The 24228-nt window shown below is 43.7% G+C and overlaps 3 protein-coding genes across 3 annotated transcripts in view; 2 read left to right on the forward strand and 1 right to left on the reverse strand.

The window, feature by feature from the left end:
* Positions 1-24228, forward strand: part of nagpa (N-acetylglucosamine-1-phosphodiester alpha-N-acetylglucosaminidase) — a 402702-nt gene that overhangs the window by 334687 nt on the left and 43787 nt on the right. The gene's annotated exons all lie outside the window — the stretch shown is intronic.
* The window catches only part of LOC126392472 (collagen alpha-6(VI) chain-like), a 310923-nt gene that overhangs the window by 48408 nt on the left and 238287 nt on the right, over positions 1-24228 (reverse strand). The window lies entirely within an intron of this gene.
* Positions 10683-13231, forward strand: gbp (glycogen synthase kinase binding protein). Its single transcript, XM_050046380.1, is given in 2 exon segments — positions 10683-11314; positions 11317-13231. Coding segments are annotated over 2 exon segments (519 nt in total). The 5' UTR covers positions 10683-10827; the 3' UTR covers positions 11349-13231.

A 24228-nucleotide genomic window follows, 5' to 3' on the forward strand; every position in this document is an offset into this window, starting at 1 on the left:
TAGAGATGGTTGTGCTGAAAATCCCAGTAAATACTCAGACCAGCCCGTCTGGCACCAACAACCATGCCACGTTCAAAGTCACTTCAATCACCTTTCTTCATCATTCTGATGCTCAGGTTGAACTTCAGCAGCTTGTCTTCACCGAACTGCCACGTGATTGGCGGATTAGGTATTTGTGTTAACCTGCAGTTGAACAGGTGTACCTAATAAAGTGGCTAGTGAGTGGATGTGATTGTGACACTACTGTGCTGCTCTAACAGCCTCCACTCTTTTTGCTTCAGCCTCTCCACCACATGAGTCTACTGCAGGGATTTGATCCCATTCAGACATATGAGCATCAGTGAGGTGAAGCCCTGGTGGGTGATCAGGTCTGGATCACAGTCTGTGTTCCACTTCATTGTAAAGAGCTCTAGAGCTCTGTGCAGACCAGTCCAAACTGGGGAATGATTTCTTCATAGCTGGCTCTGTGCCCGGGGCATGTTGAAATAGGACAAACACAAACTGTTGCAAGTCCAGGTAGTTAGCATGTAGCATGTAGCATCTGACCTTTTGTATTTCTGGCATCAGATCGCTGCTGTCCAGCCATATAAAAGAGACATTTTTTTAACCTTTCAGTGCAGGAACTCAGTCAGGTTCAGGAATATGTTATGTTTCAACATTACAATGACTCATCTATTTAATTCTGCTGTTAATAATCGAGACTGTGATTATGTTTCTGTGCATGTTTACAACACAGCCCCGCAGGCCTACAGGCTCACAGCACAGCAACAAATAAATCCTTTGATATTACTTCCTGCCATGTGCAACCTCCTCACATTCCTCTGAGAGGGAGCGAGGGGTGTGTCTGAGAGAGGCGGTGTAAAAATGGCCTCTCTCTCTCTTTGAATGGGGGAAACAAACTCGGTGAACCCGAGCTGCTGGCAGCTCTCCAACTGCTATCAAAGTTGATCCTCTGGCTGAAAGGACTGTTTTCTTTTCTGCTCGGCCTCCATTCAGCTCAGCCGGCTCGAGTGGCACCACAGCCTGTTAAAGTGAAGTGTGGACAGTCACAATAATGGTCACAAATGGAAAGTTTAAGGGATTTGTAGCTACAGAGAGGAATCCAGACTTAAAGGTGCATTTCCCAAATTAGTCACAGTGCCCAACAGCTCCCTAAACTTCACGGAGCTGGGAATTAACTTTAGAAATGACTCTCCTCTGGTTCAGGGATAAGACTCTATATCAAGGCAGTAATTGTATAATAATAATATCGCATGTATTTTGAGACTCCGCCCCCCAGTATATCCTCCTGAGACCCTGTGTCCTCATATGAGGACATCATATTTTGGGTTTACTTGACCCTATGCTTCATTTAACTTCATCTGTTGCCCTTGTTCATGGACACTTTTTTGTGCCACTACTCCATGTAAAGACAAGATGGCAGCCATCTCTGCCAAGTCGGTCTACAGCCGATCCTGACACTAAAGTGGACAAGGTCCAAAACCTGATCACAGTTCAAGGTTGAAACTTGTTTAATTCTGATTAATAATGTTCATAGTTCGATACGGCAACAAATTTGACCAATTTTATCAACAGTAACAAGAAACGACACTGTTAATTAGGACATACTCGTTTGAAGACATTGGGACTTAATCATTGTCTCGTTTCAGGGAAATTGGGACTTGATGGTTGTCTTGAATGAGGACAATGGGACGTAATTATCACTGACAATGTTGAGGGTTTTCTTTTTTTATAATTATCAGATCGATCCTACTGATCCCAGATAGCTAGGAGAAATAATAAAAAATGCATACCAAACAAAAGTTCAGGTTTCAGGAGGATATTGCTAAAAAAAAATCTTAATAAAAACAGTGCTACGGTACGACAAGCAACCACATGACGCCATCCGAATAATCATTAGCAAATGTAATCATAATCATAAATAAATTTAAGAATAGCCACTACTGGTTCCAGTACAGCGGTGTAGCGCAGTTCTGCGTGTGGTTTGTCCAAGTGGAGTTGGTGTACTCCAACAGATGCCGATGCTCGACTGCTGTGGGTACAATCAATGTCAAACACTCTAATAATAATAATAATAATAGTAAACTTTATTTATACAGCGCCTTTCAAAACACAGTTACAAAGTGCTGTACAATAAAACTAAACACAATTAAAACACAAGGAGAATAAAACAAATAACATGTCATAAAATGTCATCTCGTAAAAGATGAAATAAGGAAGGCCAAAGCTAAAATCAAGATAATAAAAGATAGATAAGATAATGCCATTAAAGGCAGTAAGATAGCAATAAAATAGACAGCTCAGATAAAGTCAGGATATGCTTTAGGATAGAAATATGTTTTTAGGAGAGACTTAAATGAAGACAGTGATTCTACTGCCTCTATTTCATTACTTTCAAACGTATTAGAAAGTGAAAAAATGTACAGCTTTATAGAGGGCACCAGGAATGAGTCCTAAAGCCCGGAAATGAGTTAGCATTTTACTACTCACAGTTCCCTCATCTTAAAGGCAGTGGGTTTTTTGACTGGCTTTTTGGTTTGATGCTTGAAATAAGGTTAACACAAGCTTAAGAGACTTTCACGTTTTGTTCTACGACATAAAATATAACAGTAAATACCCCACTCATGAACTTTGAAGTTTCTATGTGTCTTTAAAAAGGTGGTTACTAAGGCCCAATCCCAATACTCCCCCTTGACCACTGCCCCTTAGCCCTTGGCCCTACCCCTTGGCCCTCAAAATGAAGCAACGGTTGAAATCTTTCCCTAGGATTTGGGACACCACTCACTACGTCACCGTGTCGGTTATGTTCACGCATACGTAACTATTTTTAAACAGGAAGCTGCGAGCCATCTACATTTCCAGCCGGCATCTACAATAGAGTCTCATTCATCCTACCGATCGCGTTTGCCGCATTCATCATGCTTCTTTTGATGAACGACAGACGACTTCTGCTAGCTAGCTAACCAGCTAACATTACGAGGCAGCATAGTTACACTAGCTGGCGTGTTATCGTAATGAGAAAAGTCCGACAATGTTGCAGAACAGGACAGATGACAGACGCCAGATAGTGCGAGCTGGCTAGCTAGCTAGCTAACAAGCAACCTGACGACGGTAACGTTAGCTATGTATGAACTTTTTTCCCCGTCTCTTGCTCGGTGGTAGCCATGGCGACGTCTACCCCTTGCTGGCAAGTCAGCATCTGAAATCCCTTCAACCCACTACCCCTCGTTATGCCCCCTACCCCTACACGCAAAAAGGAATTGGGACACCCCTACCCCTCACGGGAACACGCAAATGTAGGGGTAGGGCCAAGGGGTAGGGCTAAGGGGGGGTATTGGGACGGGCCCTAACAAGTGGCTGAATGGGACTACAGAACGTCTTTACAGTCCTGTTATGTTTGCGACATTAGGTCATACTTTTTACTTCTGGCAGCTGTATTTAGGCCTCAATAATCATGAAAGTGGTGTTTATTTGTGACGATCATCTTGCTGAACAAAACATGTAAGCACAAAGTTTGCCACAGAGCTTATTTTCTGCAATAACCCAAAATCCAATAGAAAAATCCCATCGGCTTTTTGACAAAGGGACCAGTGTAGGGGTGCACAATAATATCGCCACGTTATTAGCATCGGCCGAAATCATCTTTAAAATGATTCATCACTGAAAAGTATTTCATGTCTCCATCTGCTGGTGGGCCGTCATGATAAGAGGATGCATGTATGATATGATGTTAATTCCACTACAGAAGAGACTTGATGATCACTAAAATTAGGTGGGGAAAAGTGGATATATCATATTAGTTATTGGTCAAATTAGTTGTTACATATCGTCATATCAGATATCAGCAAATAATCCAATATCGTGCATCTCTAGACCAGTGCAATTCTTACTTCCGCATCAGCCTACAGAAAAACATCCTCCCTGGAGCATTCTATACACATTTCATTTGTAGCATACTTTACAAGACACGTCCCCAACAAACGGCGCCCATCACTAGTGCAAGACAAACCCCCCAACGTTAGTTGTTGGAAAACTTATTATTGTAACATTATACCGATAACAACCCTTCCCTTCAGTCGGGACATGCATGTAAAGGTAACATTACTGTCAATACATCATTTAGCGCTGGAACTGTAATTGTGGAAATAATATTTTGCTAGGGCGGCACGGTGGTGTGGTGGTTAGCACTCTCGCCTCACAGCAAGAGGGTTGCCGGTTCGATCCCGGGCATGGGAGCCCTTCTGTGCATGTTCTCCCCGTGTCAGCGTGGGTTCTCTCCGGGCACTCCGGCTTCCTCCCACAGTCCAAAGACATGCAGATTGGGGACTAGGTTACTTGATAACTCTAAATTGTCCGTAGGTGTGATTGTGAGTGTGAATGGTTGTTTGTCTCTATGTGTCAGCCCTGTGATAGTCTGGCGCCCTGTCCAGGGTGTACCCTGCCTCTCGCCCAATGTCAGCTGGGATTGGCTCCAGCCCCCCCGCGACCCTCAAGATTAATAATTAATTTGTCAGATAACCCACATGAAGTCTTTAAAGTCAGTCAGTTCAATTGCACCGAATGTTATGTGGACAGCAGTAGCTTTCATTTATATGGTATATTAGCTATGGTATAGCTATGCTTGCTCATGATGAATAAAATAATAGGAAATGAGGTGGTAATGGCCTTGTTGTATATATTCAATATTTTGAATAGAGCACAGACGTATCAGGAGAACTGGACACAGCACTGAGCGCTGGGGCCTGTTTATTCCTTTGAGAGTTGCTCAGTGATGCACTACAGACTTAGGCTGAGCTCTGCTGAGTGTGGCCAAACAGCTAACTACCAGTTCGGCACTTTCATAGCTGACTTAAATGGGGATTAAGAGGATTTGTGGCTCCTCTAGACTTTACGAATGCTATCAGACCGAATGAATCAAATCTTGAAAGTAAAATGAGTCATTTCGTGGGGGCTGTGGTCCTCAAAAAAATATATCCACTGATTTACAGACATCTCTTTCACCATTAAGTCTATGGGAAGAGGTCTTTGTGGGCCACAAGGCATCACATGACTGACCCTGGAAGTTGCAGTACCACTGTTTGACCACTGCAAAAACTGGCTTCAAAGTCCGGCGCACTTCTTGGGGCCTGGACAGAAAAGCTAAGTCTTCAGACTGGACTTCCTGGTTTGTATTCTGACACCAACTGGAAGACTATTGTTGGTCTAAATGTGCCGTGAGTGTGAGTTTCATAGTGTACCTCTGTATTTTTACCCTGCCTCTGGAGCCTCTAAAGCTGTGAGTGTGAGTTCATGAGAGGCCTTGAATCCTGACAGGAACCAGAGCCTTACCTACAGTTTGAACAGCCCCCCCCCCGGCTCCCCTCAGGGACTAACAGAGCAGTGTTTTCTATGTGTTTTGTTATTTGTGAGGTTTATTAATCCCCTCCTCAGTTCAGCTGATGTCCCTGTTTATCTCACACACACTGATTACAGGATTACAGGTCTCACACGTACACACACAAAGAATGAGGGTCACACACACAGCGTTCCTGTTGTGGTGCATTCAGGGAACCTGTGAAAGCAGCAGCTGCTGTTGCAGACAAACAGGAATTGTGTTTGCAGGGTGGTGAGGCTGTTTACCACCGCCGCTGACTCATGTACAAGAAACACATGAAAGGCAGAGGAAGTGTGTGACCCACTTTTCTGCCAGCTCACTTCCTCGTGTTGTGAACCGAGTTCTCGGTGGGAAGACAAAGAATCCAGCAGTGCACGCTGGACAGCAGGAAGGGAGGAGGGCTGTTTAAAACATGACTCAACTGTCTCACAGAGACCTCTACATATTCTTGGACAGTGTGAAGTAGTTTTTGCAGATTTCTCAATCACACATTTTTTATTTTAGTCTTGTGCAGTCTGGGGACTCTCAGTGAGGAATGTATCTACACAGGTTGTTAAAACACAGACAGACACACTGCACAGGGCGGGGACATACTGACAGCAACACCTCAATACATGTGCAGTCAAGTAGAGCAGCTCACATGCTTGTGTTCTTCCATTCTTCAGACTCTGCCAGGGAAGTTTTCATTCAGCTGTGAGGGTGTAGCTGTATTGACATGTGGTGTGTTAATTTCATTGTGTCTGCGCCCTGTAGATAGGAAAAAGTTGCACAAGAGTCTCCACTGTATTTATTTTGGCAGATAATGGCTGCACACACTGGTAACACTTTGTTATCTGAATTATCTCAACTGGTCCTCCAAACTTAAAGACAACATTCAGTCTTGACCTTGGAGACACAAATCAACAAAATTCACAAGCAGCTGCTCTGCAACTTTCAGTTTTATCACACCTTCCTCAACAGATAGATTTTTGATCAGTTGTTATACAACTGTAGATGTCTAAATTTCCATTCCTCTGAGTGCTTTAATGACTTCTCGACCTTGGTAGCGTAAATACTGCCGCTTTGTCAGGGATTTCGGCGTCAGATACTGACGCACAGAGCCACCTTTCATGGCAGTATGATCTGCATTGGGCAGCAGCTATTTCTGACGCCAACAACAACTGAACTCATCAAATACAGCTGCTTTGGTTGTATTTAGGGAACAAAAACACGTGGTTGGGTTTAGGAAAAAAGAACAGGGTTTGGCTTTATAATCTTACAGTGCGCTCCCAGGTGAAGGTCGATGTTTGTTGGACCCATCCACCACCCCTCCGGCCTGCCCTCGTGGGACTGTTGCTGCCTTAACTTTTGTTCTTGTCCTGCTACGTTTCCTCCTGACGCCACCGAGCCCCGTTAAACTATAATGGCAACCGGCCACATATCATGCCGACACTGAAGGACGGCTTTTATTGTCTGTGTCTCATGCCGCAAGTAACTGCCCAGGCGCTGGATTTCGAGGACTTCGGAGTGACACCAGCTTGGCTTTGTCAGTGGATGTCAGCGTCAGACACCGACCCACTGAGACAGTCTTGGTGGCGGTATGATTCACACTGGGCAGCCGCTATGTTATGAGGAGCGAGAAAGTCACTTTAGGACAGGCGGGAGGTGAAGTGGATGAGTCAAACAAACATAACCTGATTTTCTTTTCCCATGTGAAAACAAAAGTCAGTGGAGTTATTTGAATAACAAAGTGTGCCAGTGTGTGTAGCATGATATCATAGTGACGTATTTCATGTGACGTGACATACAGTAAGCTAAACTATGATATTTTTTTCTGAACCTAACCAGGTGCTTTTGTTGCCTAAACTTAAGGAAATAAACCTTAAAACAAAGTGTTTTACCTACATAGTAAGTTTATTTTGACGACTATTTAACAAGCAGAAGTTATATATTTCCTGTGAATATAGAAATATAGTTTGAAAAGACACAATGCATACAACAATCAATTGATTCAACTGTCTGTGAACGTCCAAAACCGACGCAGAAGGCTACCTAGCACGTCATATTTTGACGTTTAGGTCCACTGACAAGGTGGAAGGAGCCGAATTATCCGTTGAAGTCTCCTCCTCTCCAACATTAATGATTAAAAACTGTACAAACACTGAATAAAGCAGTTTCATGTTACAAATCAGTGTTTCTCTGACACCACTTGGCATGTTGGACACAAGACATTAGCCTAGCACCTTCCAGTGTGTGCCCACCTTTTCTTCTCTGATAACTTAAGATTCAGATGTTTAGGAGGTTTTTACTTGGAACCAAATTATCGGTAGAGGTCTGTTCCTCTCCTAAACAAACGGTGCTGTAGCATTGTTTCGACCTCTCATTAGTCCGACGTCCCGTTGTTCCGATATGTGATTATTACTGTATTGAGGATCAGCAACGCAACAAAAGTAGGCTACTGGTCGAGATACAAGTGTCATAGAGAGGAGAGAATGAAACACCATAACCTCCTGTTATTAACTCTGGGGTCCGGGTTGTGTGGGGAGCTTTCCGCGGTACTGAATGGCTCCCGGCAGGCGTATTTCTGCCTTGATGGTGCACCGCGACCGGCTCTGGGTCAGCTGNGGGTTTAATATGGTCAGACCAATGGGCTGTCGGAAAAATGGGCAGACCCCAAACAAACAGACCAGCTGATTAAACCAGTGAAAATGCTAAGTAAAGCAGTTTTGTGTAAAAACAAACAAACAAAAAACACAATCATTAGCCCTTTTTAAACAGGAGTTGTGCAAATTTGCAGCAAAGCCCAATCAGTCTTTTTTCAGCATTGGCAGTATAAAAACAAAATCGGGGAGTGCAGCAACCTACCTACTTTTGTTTATACAGAATGCGCCTTTTTCGGGGCAATGGGGGGCGTGAGCAAGTAACAAAACGTGTAGCTCAGCGTGTGACGTAAACAGTGACGTGGGAGGGAAGCTGCGGCTGGTCAGTCCTTCAGCGATTCTCTCGTAAGTCAACCCGTTCTTCACCGTCCCTGTCATCTGACCTCTTCGTTTGTGAGGACAAGGAGGGCGCACAGTTCCTTGTCTCCCCAGTTGCTCGTCTTTACAGTGTCTGTCAGGTTTGTGTTTCAAGATTCAAGATTCAAGATAGCCTTTATTGTCATAGTACAGACACCTATACAATGAAATTCCCTCTTGCTACTAGCTGCTCGCTAATTCCTGCTATCAGCTGTTTCCTGCTTATCCACCGCCAGTGGGTCTCACGTGCGGCATCATCAACAGCTCCTCCCACAAGTCTTCAACAGCCCCTCCCGTTGTGGAAGGCGTTGTGTCTAAATGCTCGCAGCTTGCCGGCAAAACGGCCCAACATTCACAGAAAATCTGGCAGTGTAAAAGGGGCTATTGCTGAGGGGCTGCTACTACAGTGGCAAATGGAAAAACTGGGCTACTGTAGAAACATGGTGGTGCAACATGGTGATCTCTGTTGATGAGGACTCGTTCCCTATGTAGATATGAAGGGCTCAGTCTGAGGTAACAGAAACACAGAGATTCTTATTTTAAGGTGATTATACACAAAATAAAACATACTTATTATATTATATTATATTATATTATGTTCAGTTCCTGCCTAGATTTCCCCCTGAATCTTTGGACCTTTAAGTATGTATTTTCTATTAGTGGCAAACACAGAGCACAGCAGCCAGCAGAGAACAACATGCAGTAAAAATAATCTTTTTATTTTCTCAGTCCCGTTTATGGCAATTTAAACTGCTCTAACATTTATGAGAGACTATTCACATCATGTTTGATTTATGACATGAATATTTATTTACAACCAGACAGAAAACAGAAGTAAAACAGCTACCAAACACACCCCTGTAATGTAAAATATTATATTTACACATGACCTTTTGAACTGGATCTCAATCTCAGAAACACTATAAAATGTATTTATAAAAACAGTGTATGTAAACATAATTATGTGTCTGCTGTAAAGTGCTTATTTTAACTTGGAGAGGGATTAAAGTGAGTGTTGTTTTCTGTGTCAGGAAGTGATGACAGTTTATCTTGGTTTCACATGCTGGTATCACTCCCAACTGCCACAACCCCACTGGATTCCAGTATGACTGGACTCCTGCCGCTGCCATTGAGACACACAGGAAACCTCAGCCGAGCCCTCTGATTGGCTGACGTGCCACGTGGCGCAGTGATAGTAGCTCCTTGTATGGTCATGAGGGCTCTCTCTTTGACTGGAGCATCAGGTTTAGCCCGGCTGCTGTTTCTCAGAAACAGAAATGTACACTGTGTTCTCCCACAGACACACACCCTCCCTCCACTCCTATTGTCAGTGTGTGTGTGTGTGTGTGTGTGTGTGTGTGTGTGTGTGTGTGTGTGTGCGCTGGTGTTACACGTTTACACATCACAGTCACTGCCAACTGTTTCAACTGTACCACTACAGTTTTTGTTTAGACAAATAAATCACCATTATATGTGTGTGTTACACCAGATTCTTCAGATGCTGCAAATGTTTTCTCATCCTTTATCACATACTGTGTTTATATACATAGAGGGGACACACATTTTATTAGCTGTGACTCTGGTAATATGAAGAATATGTGACCCATCAGATTCTGTACATGAAAAAGACCAAAAATAGGTTTATGTGTAAATACTGCATGGATCCTGCTGCCACTGCTGATGAGTTTGTGATTATTTACATATCTGTGGGCGTCATTTTTGTCTTCACAGCTATCAGAGCCCTCCTAACACCATGCAGACACCATTTTTGATTGCAGCAGCTATTAAAATAAAACATATTTGACGTGGCAATGGATGAAATTCCTGCTTGGGGGTCACAGAATTTGGTGCAACACTGGGTTTGATGGGAGCTTACATAACATACTGTGATGGTTTTCAACACGTGCCCGCGCATACAGGGAGCATGTATGGGTGCTCTAATAAAAGTGGGAGGTTGCGTTTAGATCCAACGTGAATATTTAACATAATGAAACCGCGCTTTGTTTGTTTTGCCTGGACAGACAGCAGCAGCAGACAGTTAGGAGTTATGTAATGTCCATTTGAAGGGAGCAGTCCAACGCCGCGACGTGGTGGGGTTGAGGCGGGAAATCGGATCACCGGTAAAATCGCGGCAAATGGCGTTTTAGTTCACTTTTAGTGGTGTTAATTTGTGAATATATTTGTGTTATAACAACGTGTTAGCATGGTGATTCGTAGCGTGAATCGTCTTTGACTGTGTGATTTATTTTGGTTTTAAAAACACCCCTCCCCGTGACAGAGAACATGGTACAGTCCACAACACGTCATCCATTGTTTACAAATCAACTCGGGTTGTTGGTTAGTACCGAGCGGCGTGGTGAGAGCGAGGAGCAGCCCGGCGGCTCTCATTCACACCGACACAAACAGAAACACTCTGAAATATAAACTTCCCAGTACACCGACTCAATATCCGCCATCATGCCGTGTCGGAAGGAGAACTACATCTTTCTGGAACAGTCCGTCACCGTCGGCTCCAAAGAAGTGGACGCGCTGGTGACGAAAATCGGCGAGGCGCTGCAGCTCCACAACAATAGCGGCGGCCACCAGAAGACTGTGTCCGTGTCCATGTCCTGCCTGCACGGGCTCACCGGCAGCAGCACCGGCGGGGTCAAACCGGCGGCCATCATCAACGGCAGCGCGGGAGCTCCGGCGCAGAAACACGGCTGCTGCATGCGGCTCCGGAACCGGGGACACCGGGGGAGCAGCAGGGCAAGCCCGTATAACATCCCTGGGTCTAACGGCGACCAGGACTGGGACCAAATCAAACCGTGGAACAAAAAGAGGATCAACGTGGAGGAGGACGATCCGCACCGGCTGCTGCAGGAGCTAATTTTATCGGGGAACCTGATTAAAGAGGCCGTGAGGAGGCTTCAGTTCTCCGCCGCAGACTGTGGAGATTTCCCCAAGGCGGCGGACAATGTGCCGTGCTGATAACGTAACGGACGAACCGGGGACGGGGTGTCCACCGCAGCGTGTGTCCCCCTCTCCTGGACGGACACAAAGACTGTTTAGAATTAAATTTCACAGGACTGGTAGCTATGTTTTCTAATTTCACCCATTTTCATCGATTTTGTGTGTAACGTTTGTTACGCTATGTCGGCTAGCAGTTAGCCTAACTTAGCTAGCTCGCTAGCCACCGGCTAATGAGCCGTGTTGTTTATGTTTGAATGTCTCGGTGTGGCTCAGGCGCTCGGGGTGCAGCGGACGTCTGAGCCGCCACTTCATCAGACTTTACATTAGCGAGACAGGACGTTTATGTCGCCCTGTGAAGGCTGATGTGGTCCTACCGTGAGGGAAAGTGATGTTAACCGTCACACGGAGTGTTACTGTGTGTAACTCTGTGAAGATGGAGTCCTGAACAATGGATGTTCCTCTCCTGGCTGATTAAAGCTTGAGTCACAGTGAGCAGAGGCAGGAAGTCGTAGTTTATTCATGTTTTATTTACCACTGCATCCCGGAATTTCTTCATGTGCTCTGGCTTGATGGGGGGGGGGGGGTGCTCATGGTTAGCTCTTCCCTGCTGTGACAGACCATTATAAAGGCAGTGGATAGTTTAGGGACTGTTCTGTACTTACCGGGGGACGGTTTTTCTTTTTTATGTCCCTCCCAGAAGCCTTATATATTATGTTTTGAGCCTCCCTGAGTGACAGAACAACCACTGAGAGATATAAAATGACAAAAAAAGGCACAACATTACATCCAAGAGGCACAAAATGGCTACAAAGAGGTGCAAAGCTATGGCACAACATGAAGCTAAACAACTGTCAAAGCATGTTTGTCCCGCTCCTTTGTAGGACAGGTGAAGGGGCCTTTTGCATATCTCACCCAGGGGCCCACGATCTGCTTATACGCCCCTGCTGGTTAGTTCCTGCAAATGGTTTCTGATGGTGACTTTGATGAGATATTACTATTTAAAGCACAGATTTGGTTGTCATTTTTCTGATGGAAGAGTTTGTTACACAAGATGTGTTCAGAGACTATCAGACATTTAAAATTCCAATGATAATTTCTGTTTTCACAGCTTCTGGTAATGATAAATGGTGTAATCTTGGAGATTTGTTAAAGAACACCTGCCTTCCAGAGGCCTGTTTTCTGTAAAAAAAAAATCAGTGGTAGAGTAAATGCAAAATGCAGCCATTGAAATCTGTGTGCCCTCTAAGCCAACCTTTTTTTCACCATGCCCCTCCCCTCATAAATAACGAACAGTCCCTTAGTTGTCCATTTTGTTTACAATCTAGTGCTGGGTGTAAATAGCTGCTCTGCAGAGAAAAGAAAGGAAGTGCCCCCTCCTCATCCTCATGTCATTTCACGTTGTTCAGTGTGTCGTCCTTTAACTGCTCATTTCATTGGTTCACTCAACCTCAGCCAGACTAATCAGTGACATGAGCCTCAGAAAAGCTGGTTTATATTTAAAAAGGACACCACACTGCGTCTCTGTCAGCAGCTCCACATTTCTCTTCCAGATTTTTTTTTTTTCGAAGGGAAACATGGACATCAAACATGTGGAGGAGAAGTGGGGGCCTGGGAAAGAAGAGAAAACACGCCCTTTCCCACAGGGCTTTGGGTGATGTGTAACTGTTTGTTTGTAACGTTTGGGGGAAAAGGTCGGCCGTCACATGACAACACTTTTGTGGTGCTTTCACCTTTTTGGAATTCCGACGGGGAGTTCTGTTTGGGGTTTTTTGTATTTGTTTCTTCTCTGTGTAAAGAAAAATCACCACGACTGCTTCGTAACGAAGTCTCTGATAATGTTCCTGAGTATTCAGGGCCTTTTTTGTTGTTGTTGTTGTTGTCTTAATAAACTCCTTTTTGTTTTTCCAAACCTCTGTAGAGTTTTATTGGTGGCCTTTCTGGAAACTTCTCTCACTTGTTTTGTCAGGAGTTTGTCCTACATATGGAAATGTGTCCCCCTGCTGCTTCCTCTGGGCCTGTGAGTGTGGACAACGTGGTCTTGAAGGACACATGCTCATTATCAGCCTATAAATACCCCCTCCCCCCCTCGCTGGATCTCAGCAGGCAGACATGACACCAGCGGTGAAAAACATGTTTTGCTCCAGTGGCCTGAGCCGTGAGCCAGTCAAGGTCCTACACATTGTTTATGGCGGCTCCCTCTGCTGTTGCTGCTGGGTTACTGAGAGTGTGTGTCGTCATCCGTCTCAGCAGCAGCAGATGGAGCTGACGGGGCAGCTGACGACATGTTTTGGGTCTCTGGGTGGATGTTCGACCTCCGATAATCGTGTAGTTAATTGAGTGTAAAGATCTGTGTCTCTCTGAGGATATAAACAGTCACACAGGAGGATTTTTTTAAGGAAACTAAACATTATTTTCACGAGGAACACTTATTTATACAGCACACTGCAGACACAGGCGGAAACATTATGTGCTGTAAATAAAAACAAGGACAGAAAGTCAAAGGGAAAAGACTTTTTTCTACTAATATTTAAGTCAAACTAGTTAAAGTGTCCATCACAAGTCCAAAGTGAAACCAAAATATATTCAGTTTAGAAAGATATGAAAGAAAAGCAGCAGCCCTCTCATCAGAGAAGTTGGAGGCAAGTTATCCAGAGACAGTATATTACAAACAGATGTAGTTCTGCTGGAAGCAAAGCAACGTCCTGTTGTGGAGGTGTCGGCCACAAAATGTATTTCAGCCATGTAAAAAAATCAATATCAGTTTAAGTGTGCGTTATATTGAGAGTATTTGGAGCCGTTATCACCCTCTTTACAACAAGACTCCATGGAGAAAAACTGATTTAACATCGCTGAACACAGGAGCTGCTGGTCTACTGCTGCTTCGATCAATTGGTCTGTGTGATTGTGTGACTTTGGGTTAGTTTGGATTCACCAAAATTACACAATGACACAAACTTAACAGCAGTAGATCTGAGGCCTGAACTACGGAGCCAGTTCAACTTACCCAGGATATCTTTTCATTATCTTGTTTGACTAACCCGTCACATCAGCCGTCTGGATAACTGCTGCTACAAAGCTGGTTATCTGCTAGTTTAGTCAACTCTGGGTTTTCCTATCAGCCACGAGCGTGTTCATGTGTTAATTACGAGTCTGAGGCTGCAAAATGTCAGTAACATGGGATGTAAACGATACTCTGTGATCTTATAATGGAAAATGTAGAAACATTGAAAATACAATCCGTCAGCTGAGTCTTAAATTACATGCAGGTATCATGATGTTACATGTGACATTAGTAGAGAGTATTTTTAGCTGTTTAGTTTGCTGATGACAAACCTGAGGCCTGAACTATGAGGCAGGATTTGGAGCTAATGAGGTAACTTCAGGGTTAACTCTGTTTTCAGTACTATGAAGCTGGTTCTCTTTTTACTGGGATGAATCACCGTGGTAACTGATGCTGAACAGCTAACCTGCTCCGGAGCAGCACCACCCCGACCTCTGACCAATCAGATCCCTGAAGAAAGAAGTATCCATGAACTAAAGTCTGCAGGTAACAAAGAGGAGCCTGTATGCTGTTAGAATCATTTCGTTGTTTCCACTGGTTTTAATCAGAGCTTCTAACACACAGAGAGATTGTTTACACACTAAACACGTGATTTTAACTGATGCAAAGTTTATTTCAGTCGCAGTGACAGTGTTGATATGTGACACTCTGATTCATCACTGCAGCTCAGAATAACATGAGACACCGGTGTGATGAGAACGGGATCATATTTTATTAGTAAAATAATCCACACACTCTTAATTGGCTCCTGTTGTTATAAATGACACATTTGGGTCAGACAGACGTCATCAGTCATTAACTACTTCTCCACTCTTTACTTCAGCAGCACAAACAGTCTGGTGTTACTTTAAAGTGTTTATGACACATATTCAGAGGCAGTTTCATCATCACACAACTAAACAGCAACAAATACTCTGTACTAATGTCACATATAGACCATTGATACCTGCACGTTATGCAAGTCTCGGCTGACAGTGAATTCTTGGATACAACTGACCTATGGCTAAGCCACGCCCCCCTCCACTCACTCGGACAAACTATCAATATTCAGTGACCAGCGCTATGGCAGGTGTCACAGTACACGGCATTTCACAGAAGGCAATTGATGATTTTTGGAGACATAACGATCAGATGTAATTGAGAAGTAACCAAAAGGGCCTAAACTACGCATTGGAGGGATATATTCATCATTTTATTGTTGAGAAGGTCGATGAAAAGCTTAAATTACAAGCCAAAATTTACAGGTCACAGTGTACGCTTGTGAACCGCATCTGGTTGCCGTCACCATCAAAGACAACAAGTTAAAGTGCCACTGAAGTTAAGGTTTTTGGCTCAGAATATGAGAAAAGGATAACGGCCTTTTTACCATCTTTACCAAGAGTGTCTCTCCGTTAGTTTGGTGCTACAGTATTTACACTGAATCATTCAGCATAACGTTTGCCAACCTTTGTTATCTCTGCCATTACAGATAAGTTAATGAAGCTAAGCTCCAGAAGTTAACGTTAGCTTAACTAGAGCCCTTTGGACAACAGCTAACAATGATGTACGATCACCAAAGTACAAAACTAGAACAAAATAGGCTAATGAACTCCCAGCAAACAAGGTGACATGATGAACAACGCAGCTAGGAGCTAACGTTAGGCTAACTTTAGCTAACGTTAGCTAGAGATGTTAAAGATAACTTTATATTTCTTTCCAGCAAAGTGACAATATGTTGCCTCAAACACAATGTTGACTTACCTTAGAACAGATGTAGACATCATTGTTAATCTTATTCACGTTGAGTTGATGTTGTGGTCTAACGTTACCACACAACTTTATCCAAAGGAGACACTTTTCTCGGTTGAGATGTGGTTTAAAGTGTAAAAAATACACCTGGTCGCCCAGCCTCTCAGGATACCTTGTGTCAGAGTTGCATGTACCCCATGCACACCGTTTGACCATTTTTAAACTTCAAATCTCAGAAAAAGCTCATAAAACCGAACGAAACTGACTTTCTGTAATGTATTTCAATGGACGTCCAGGCAGAGAATGTCCGAGTGTATGGGAATGGCTATACGCACTGTGATTGGCTCATCGTGTTTGAGGGCGGGGCTTAGCCATAGGTCAATATTTCTACATTTTCCACTGCAAGATTTCACAGCATCATTTACACCCCACACCACTCACATTTTACCGTCTCACAGTCACAGACACTTTCAGCACCGTAGAGGAACTGAAGCTGTTCCCCGTTGAAACAGGCTGTCGGACAGAAAGGTAAAGCAGTGAAAATACTCTCAATATGTCGTACAGTTAAACTGATATTGATTGTTTAGGTGACTAAATTACATTTATCCATAGCAGTAGATTGCTTAGTCACTCTGGTTGACGTTATTTCAATTCATGTCACTTTCTCTGCTCACATGAATGCTTTCATTGTCTTGACTTGTTATTTTATCCCCTAATAAACCTCATATCTGTGCCGTAAGTAAGCTTAAAAACCTGCAATTTAGATAACTGAAAATCATTTAGCATCAAGTTTTAATTATCTTGGTAGAAGCATTAAAATTCCATCATTTACTACATTAAAAAGCCCATTACATGTGCCATATTAAGGTTTTATTTTGCATGTTCTAAGCCCTTAAAATGAATGACTCAGGTGTTAAATCACTTAACAAAGCAGAGGAGGAGCGAGGCTTTGAAATCATCAGTTTCAGGGAGTTTATTTTAAGAGACGTGTGCAGAGATTGAAGCGAGTGACACTCGTCCTCTGTCAGTACAAAAACTGTACATGTCTGAAAGAAGAGGAGCTATGAGTTATCTCACCACAGTGTTGCAGTCTGAATCTGAGACTGAAACACTGTGAGTGTGAATGAGCTCGTCTTCGTGGGCGGCAGCTTTATTCTTCAGGTCGTCCTCCCACACAGCTTTACTGCATCCCTGACGCAAGCGGAGCACAAATGGAGGACAAAAATAGAAAAGCTGCGACTGTGTTTGTGAGAGCTCTCTCACTCATAAAAAACCCCCACTCTTTCTGTTTCTGCTCTCAAATCAAGTTACATCATCCTGTGAAGAAGAAGAAACACACAACGCACAGCAGAACATCACCAGATCTGTAGGACTGCAGCTTCACTCATCTGTCTCTGAACAGACTGATGTTTGAAGGAGCTCTCATCTTCATGTCAATATGAATTGACTGTTTTGTTCAAGAAGCAGCAACATGGACGGCAACAAAAAGAAACTGAGCTTCTGAACAAATGACGACAGTCAGTGGCGTGACGTCACACAAAACTCTGGGCCCTGTACCGTATACGCAGCCTCAGTGAACCCCTTCCCCTTTTCACACATCCACTGTCAGTCCTGTACAATAACTGAATCACCAACATGCATCTGCAGCAGTTATAACAGCCATCAGTGATGAAGGTCTCAATATAGTTTAAGAATGGAGAGCAGTGGCATAAGGTAGTTACAATGGGCCCCAGTGCACACTACTATGATGGGCCCTAGTCACATGATCAGTGACTTGACATTTAATAACATCAACATATTACACATGACAGAGATGGGTTCGTCTTTTTCAAGGGCATATAAAGCAAATGGCACCGTTGGGAGTTTGTCTTTGAATACAGGCATATTCCTGAACTTCTCTGCCCCTACTCCAACTCCCGGCCTCTTAGATCCTCTGAACATTGTCTTTTAACTGTCCTGCGATCGTGTTGATTTGTGTTGATTGCTCATTAGCTCTTGTTCTTGTTAGTAATAGATCCATCCATCTATTTTCAAGCGCTTATCCAAAGCCGGGTCGCGGGGGCGGCAGGCTGAGCAAACTATTCCAGACGTCCCTCTCCCAAGCAACGCTTTCCAGCTCCTCCTGGGGGATCCTGAGGCATTCCCCGTTCTGGGTCTGTCCCGGGCCTCCTACCAGTGGGATGTGCCCAGAACACCTCCAGCGAGAGGTTAAAGATTCCCCCAAGAATCGACACCTTAACGGAGTAGAGGGGTTTGCATGTCCCTGTGATCCTAGGAGCTGTGTTGTCCGGAGCTAATACTGCCAGGTAGGGTCTCCCAAGGCAAAGTTATCCCAGGAGAGGGGCCAGACTAAGAGTGGTTCAAGAAGACCATGATGAAACACCACATTTGAGGACAGAGTACCTCGCCTGGTATGGGGACACAGGGGCCCCTTGGAGCCAGACCTGGGGGGAGAGCCTGCCAGTGAGTGTCTGGTTGCGAAATGTTCACAAAAACACTTCAGTGGCTGTATTCATGAGAATAACACAAGATGGCTATTCGGTATCATTGTGGACAATAATGTGAAGATGGAAAACTGAGTGTAACAAGTTGACAATTCTGTCTGATATCAGGCAATGTGAACACAGCATAAGGAGCAGCATTAGGGTCAAAAGTTTTGTACTTGAAAAAATAAAATTTGAAACTGAAAATTCATGTGTTGATCTTGAATTTTGAAAAATACAACAATGTATTCAAAATAAAAATAAGTGTATGAAACGTTTTTTCAGGTTAAATATAATTTTGATTAACTTTGGTAATTCTTTTGAATGAATAATTTATTTTCACTTTTCACTTCCATATATATTTTAACATTTGAGGTCTTATTTTTTCAGTTGCATGTTTTATCTTTTCAGATTCAGATCTTATTTTTTTCAGTTTCAAATCTTATTTTTTCACTTTCAGACTTCTGAACCTGATGTGGCGTGGGGGGCCGTGGCATCAACTGAGAGGGGTGTGGAATCATGAGTGACAGTGCCTTCAGGGAACGTAGGAACTAAAAGAAATTCTGACTCAACACTTATATATATATATATATACACCATATTCATGTGACTGGCAGTGTAAAAATTGATGCCAGTGACAAACTTCCATTTAGAAATCTGTTTTAGACAGTACTGAGCACCAACTGCAGTATAAGAGCGATAGATTATGCCAGATTTTGCAGTTCAACAGCCACATTTTAAGTACTGATATGTCCAATTTCCACATAGCACTGTGAACGCAGCGTAGTGTCCACTTCGTTTGCGATGATGGCGTCCGGGCGGTCGGGTCAATCTGCTGGAGCCCATACATCCAGCACACAGGTGAGAAATGTTCACTAAGCTTTGGGAAATCATAACAAACATTAAGGGGTCGTTTAAATAAGACCTCAAATGTTAAAATATATATAGAAGTAAAAAGTGAAAATAAATTATTCATTCAAAAGAATTACCAAAGTGAATCAAAATTATATTTAACCTGAAAAAACGTTTCACACACTTATTTTTATTTTGAATACATTGTTGTATTTTTCAAAATTCAAGATCAACACATGAATTTTCAGTTTCAAATTTTATTTTTTCAAGTACAAAACTTTTGACCCTAATGTAGCTCCATACCTATAGTTCTATGACCCCCCCCACACACACACACACACACTGCTACGCCCCTGATGATAACTGTGAAAGTGTCAAGTGGTCTCACTGAATTCAGTTTTCAGTTCTTCGAAATGGACACAAGTCTGGCTGAATGACTCTTCTTCTTGTTCTTGAACTCAGCCCTGTAACAAACACTATTAAAACTTATCATAATAAACAAGTGATTTCTCAGGTGTCAGACGATGAATAAAAGCAAAACCAACTGGTGTGAACTCTGCTGGCGGATTTTCCTTTGATGAAGCTGCTGGTTTGTTTCAGGTTCTTGTACAACAGTGTCATAATGACTGTGTGGTTCCAGCAGAGGGCGGTGTGACACCAGCAGCACCCAGAGGACACACTCAGTCCACAGCAGCAGACTCCATCCAGTTAAATAACTCTTATGTAAATTATGAAGAACAAATTATTATGCAGAATTCACAGTAGATTTATTGTAACTATGGTGACTGTAAACAAACTATGTAGCCACATGGAGTTAATTAACAATGGAGTTAAAGAAACATGAGATGTTGTCTGTTTGTCTGTTTGTTTGTCTGTTTGTTTGTCTGTTTGTGGTAACTCAACCCTAATACCATCATGACGAGTCTCTGCTGGAGGATTTTTCCTCTGATGAAGTGGTTTACAGCTGGTTCAGATAAAACATGTGACACTCTGCAGTGTGATGACTGTGTGACTCCAGCAGAGGGCGGTGTGACACCAGCAGCACCCAGAGGACACCTTCAGTCTACAGCCACAGACTCCATCCAGTTAGTGATGTAAATCAGTTTATGGCCCACAGTCCTGCTTCTTCTCATCTCCACCCGTCCACACTGATCAGCTTGGGCGGAGGTTTTCAGCTGCTCCTGATCAGATGGTAAAAACTACAAAAATACGATCTAAATGGTAATACACTGGAAATATCTACACTCAAGTGGTCCAGACTGCAAAAACTACCAGTGAAATGTCACACTGACAGAAGTATTGAGACCATTTGCTACGACAGTTACAGTTCCTCAGGTTGAGCTCCAGAGTTCCTGTGTGGAGATGGAGCAATCTTCCAGGACAGCTCCTCCATCGCTCTGGGTGTCAGAGCAGTGTGGCCTGACTGAAGCCTCCTGTCAGTGAAGGACACATTAAAGCAGCACCTGAGGGGCTCTCAGACTGTGACAGACAAGATTCTCTGGTCTGATTGAACTGTGTGAACTTCTAAGCATCATGTGTGGAGGAAACAAAGCACCGCTCATCAGCGCTGCAATACCAGCGGTGAAGCACGGTGGTGGCAGCATCATGCTGTAGGATGTTTTTCAGCAGCAGGGACTGCAGGGCAGATCAAGGCTGAGGGGAGAGTTGAATGGAGAAAAGTTCAGAGAGATCCTTAACGAAAACCTGGTCTTGAGCGCTCAGGACTTCAGACTGGGCCAAAGCGTCTCAACACAGGACAATGACTCTAAGCCAAGACAGCCCAGGAGTGGCTCAGGGACCACTCTGTACTGTGTTGACCTGGCCAGAGCCCGGTCTTCAACCTGAACCCCCATCTCTGGAGAGACTTGGAAACATCTGTCGTTCCCCATCCAGCCTGACAGAGCTTGAGAGGCTCTGCAGAGAAGAATGACAGAGTTTCCCCAAATCCACATGTGCACTGAGGCTGTAATCTCTGCAGATGGTGCTTCAACTGTGTGAAGAGTCTGAATATTTGTGTCAATGAGACATGCACTGTGTTTTCCAGTGCATGCAGGTGTTGTCATTGTGCAAAAAGATGAGCAGGGTATCAGTCATCCCAAAAAATTCAGCTAAGAATCAGCGAAAATGTGGATTCCAGAGGAAAAGCAGCTCCGACCCTGCTGGATCAAATTCTCAACATGTCAAAGACTTTACTGACCACAATCTTTCAGTGTTCTTTTCTCAGAGGTGTAAACGTCTGCTGGACTTCAACCTGCTGATTTTTTGACCAAGTGGGCCCAAGATATGATGCCCACTTTGGGCCCATACCCACTTGGTACCCAGGTAGCTGTAACACAGCTCATGTGGGGTCCACTTGGGTAAACCCACCCATGTGGGCAACTGGAATGGGGCCATTATGGAACCTTTGAACAATCCCATATAGGGCCCATATTTCAGCTCATCTGCTAATCACATACAAATGTTGACTGAGGTGCTCCTGGGCCTCATTGTCCTCCCAATTTGCGGACATTTTTGGCCGCTGTTCTTCTTTGAGTTAGCCGCTGACTGCTAGTACCTACTTTTTAAATCTTCTGTGGTGGGTCAAACGCATAACACCGCATCAAATCATCACACCCGTCGTGCTCATGGTCCTGCACTGCTGTCTGACATGTTTATACAGACACCGTTTCGCTGCTGTTACCACCACGCACGGCGGATTAAAGGCGAGACCAGTCTGTCCCCACATTCCATGATCGTGCCGTATATACAGCATAGCGAGGCGGCATAATGGTGAGATGTTCCCGCCTTTAACAGGCAGTGTAAAAAGGGCTATGGATTTCTTTAGCTTACATTTGTTATATTTCTAGTTACATGTGTCTTGTTTGTTTTGTTAATCACCCTGAACTCAAATAAAGGTGCAGATGATGCTTAGGGATGCACAATATATATCGGTGTAGTACCGATAATACAAAACCAGACTGCTACACACCCTGACACAGCAGGTGGTGGTACATGCACCTTTAAACTTGGTTTGCCAGCCGCCAATAAGAAGAAGAACAATAACTGCAGCACGCTGTCAGGAGGGCAAAACATGTCACGGTGTGGACGTCTTTCACAGTTCCAGAAGGAGACAACAGGATTGTGCTGAGGGTCTGATTTCTGACCGCTTGACAAGCCACCAGATCAACAAACTGTCTGCAGCTGTTAAACAGATTAGACACAGTGCAAAATGGTAAAAGGAAGATACAACACACTGTCCTTCCGGTCACAATTTCGACCGACCACAAAATACACCTTTTCACCTACTGTTCCATGAATATTATAAAATATAAAGATTGATTATTTTGAAAAGGTTATCAGTGACAGATGATTTGGATAGTTTTACGTCTGGGAAAATTTTGGATGAAACGGGTTAAATCTTCACACGGTTATAAAATGTCACTGCTGACAGTAAACTGAGATCAGAATTTAAACACGTAACTGCTGTTGATCAGTAATCACATTAAATGCTAGATTATAAAATATATGTCACCGACAGGAGAAAAAGAGGATTTGTTGAAGCTAAATTAAGACTGAAGCTTCGTGCCAACGAGGACGCAGAGCGAGAGGCAGAGAACGACAGCCAGAGGGATGGAAAGACGTTTTAGTTTTTATATTTCTCTGACTCAGACACACGAGGGTTCATGCTGCAGGCTTCACTCGCAGCAGACGTGAATCAGTTTGGAGTCGAAGCTGCTTTTATGTGACATCAACATCCATGTGAAAATGGTAATCTGAGAGGATAAATTTAACACCATGTCTAATGTCATTCATTCAGCCTCGACTGTGTCACTCTGTCGTATAACATGCATATACCATGCATGAAGTGTGGTCTCACAGCAGGAGCTGGTTGTAAAGAAACATTTAAAGACAAAAAACACAAAAATCCACCGTTCAATCGGGGATTATGTGTCAGGAACATTTGCTCCATTGTAGAAGCAGCAACTTCTGATTGAACTTCTTAAAACCTTGTGAGACCCACGGGGCCATCGGCAATCCCAGCCGACGTTCCTGTCATTAAGAGGCTGTAGCGAGCTGTACTAAAGGAAGTCATTGAAATCTGGTGCTCGGGCAGTGACTTGTGGCGTCAGAAACCACAGAAAAAAGATGTCCTTTCACGTCGGCATGATATGCAGCTGGTTGCAGTTGTAGTTTAATGGTGCCTGGCAGCGTCAGGGGGAAACGCAGTGGGACAAGGACGAAAGTTAAGGCAGCAAATGTCCAAGAGGGGCAGGCAGGAGAGGTGGTCCAACAAACACCGACTTTCACCTGAGAGAATGGTTTTCAATTCTAAAGCCAAACCCTGTTCTTTTTTCCTAAACCTTACTATGTGTGTGTTGTTGAGGAAAAAAACACGGCAATTCTCGATGTTGTACAGACGTAGTGCTTTTATTTTGAAAGAGACTGTATGCAAACTGTACATTTCTTGTGAAAACAGAAGTGTATTTTGAAAACAGACAATGCATGTAACAGGCTGAAGTTGACATGGCGTCCCAGAACATAAACAACCAACGCACGCCTCAGGCAGTTGGAGGTTTGGTGCCTCGCTCACAGGCACATCAGCAGTACCCAGGAGGTGAACTGACACCTCTCCAGCTGCCAGTCCATACTCCATATTTGGTCCGAACAGGGACTTGAAATGGCGACCCTCCGGTTCCCAACACAAGGCCCAACAGACTGAGCTAGCAGGTAGGAACTCTACCACTGCTTGATTTGGTCACTTTGGCCATTACAGGTGGAGTCCGCCATTCTTGGGAAAGATTG

This window comes from Epinephelus moara, chromosome 6, assembly GCF_006386435.1.
Source record: "Epinephelus moara isolate mb chromosome 6, YSFRI_EMoa_1.0, whole genome shotgun sequence".
Classification (NCBI taxonomy): Eukaryota; Metazoa; Chordata; class Actinopteri; order Perciformes; family Serranidae; genus Epinephelus; species Epinephelus moara.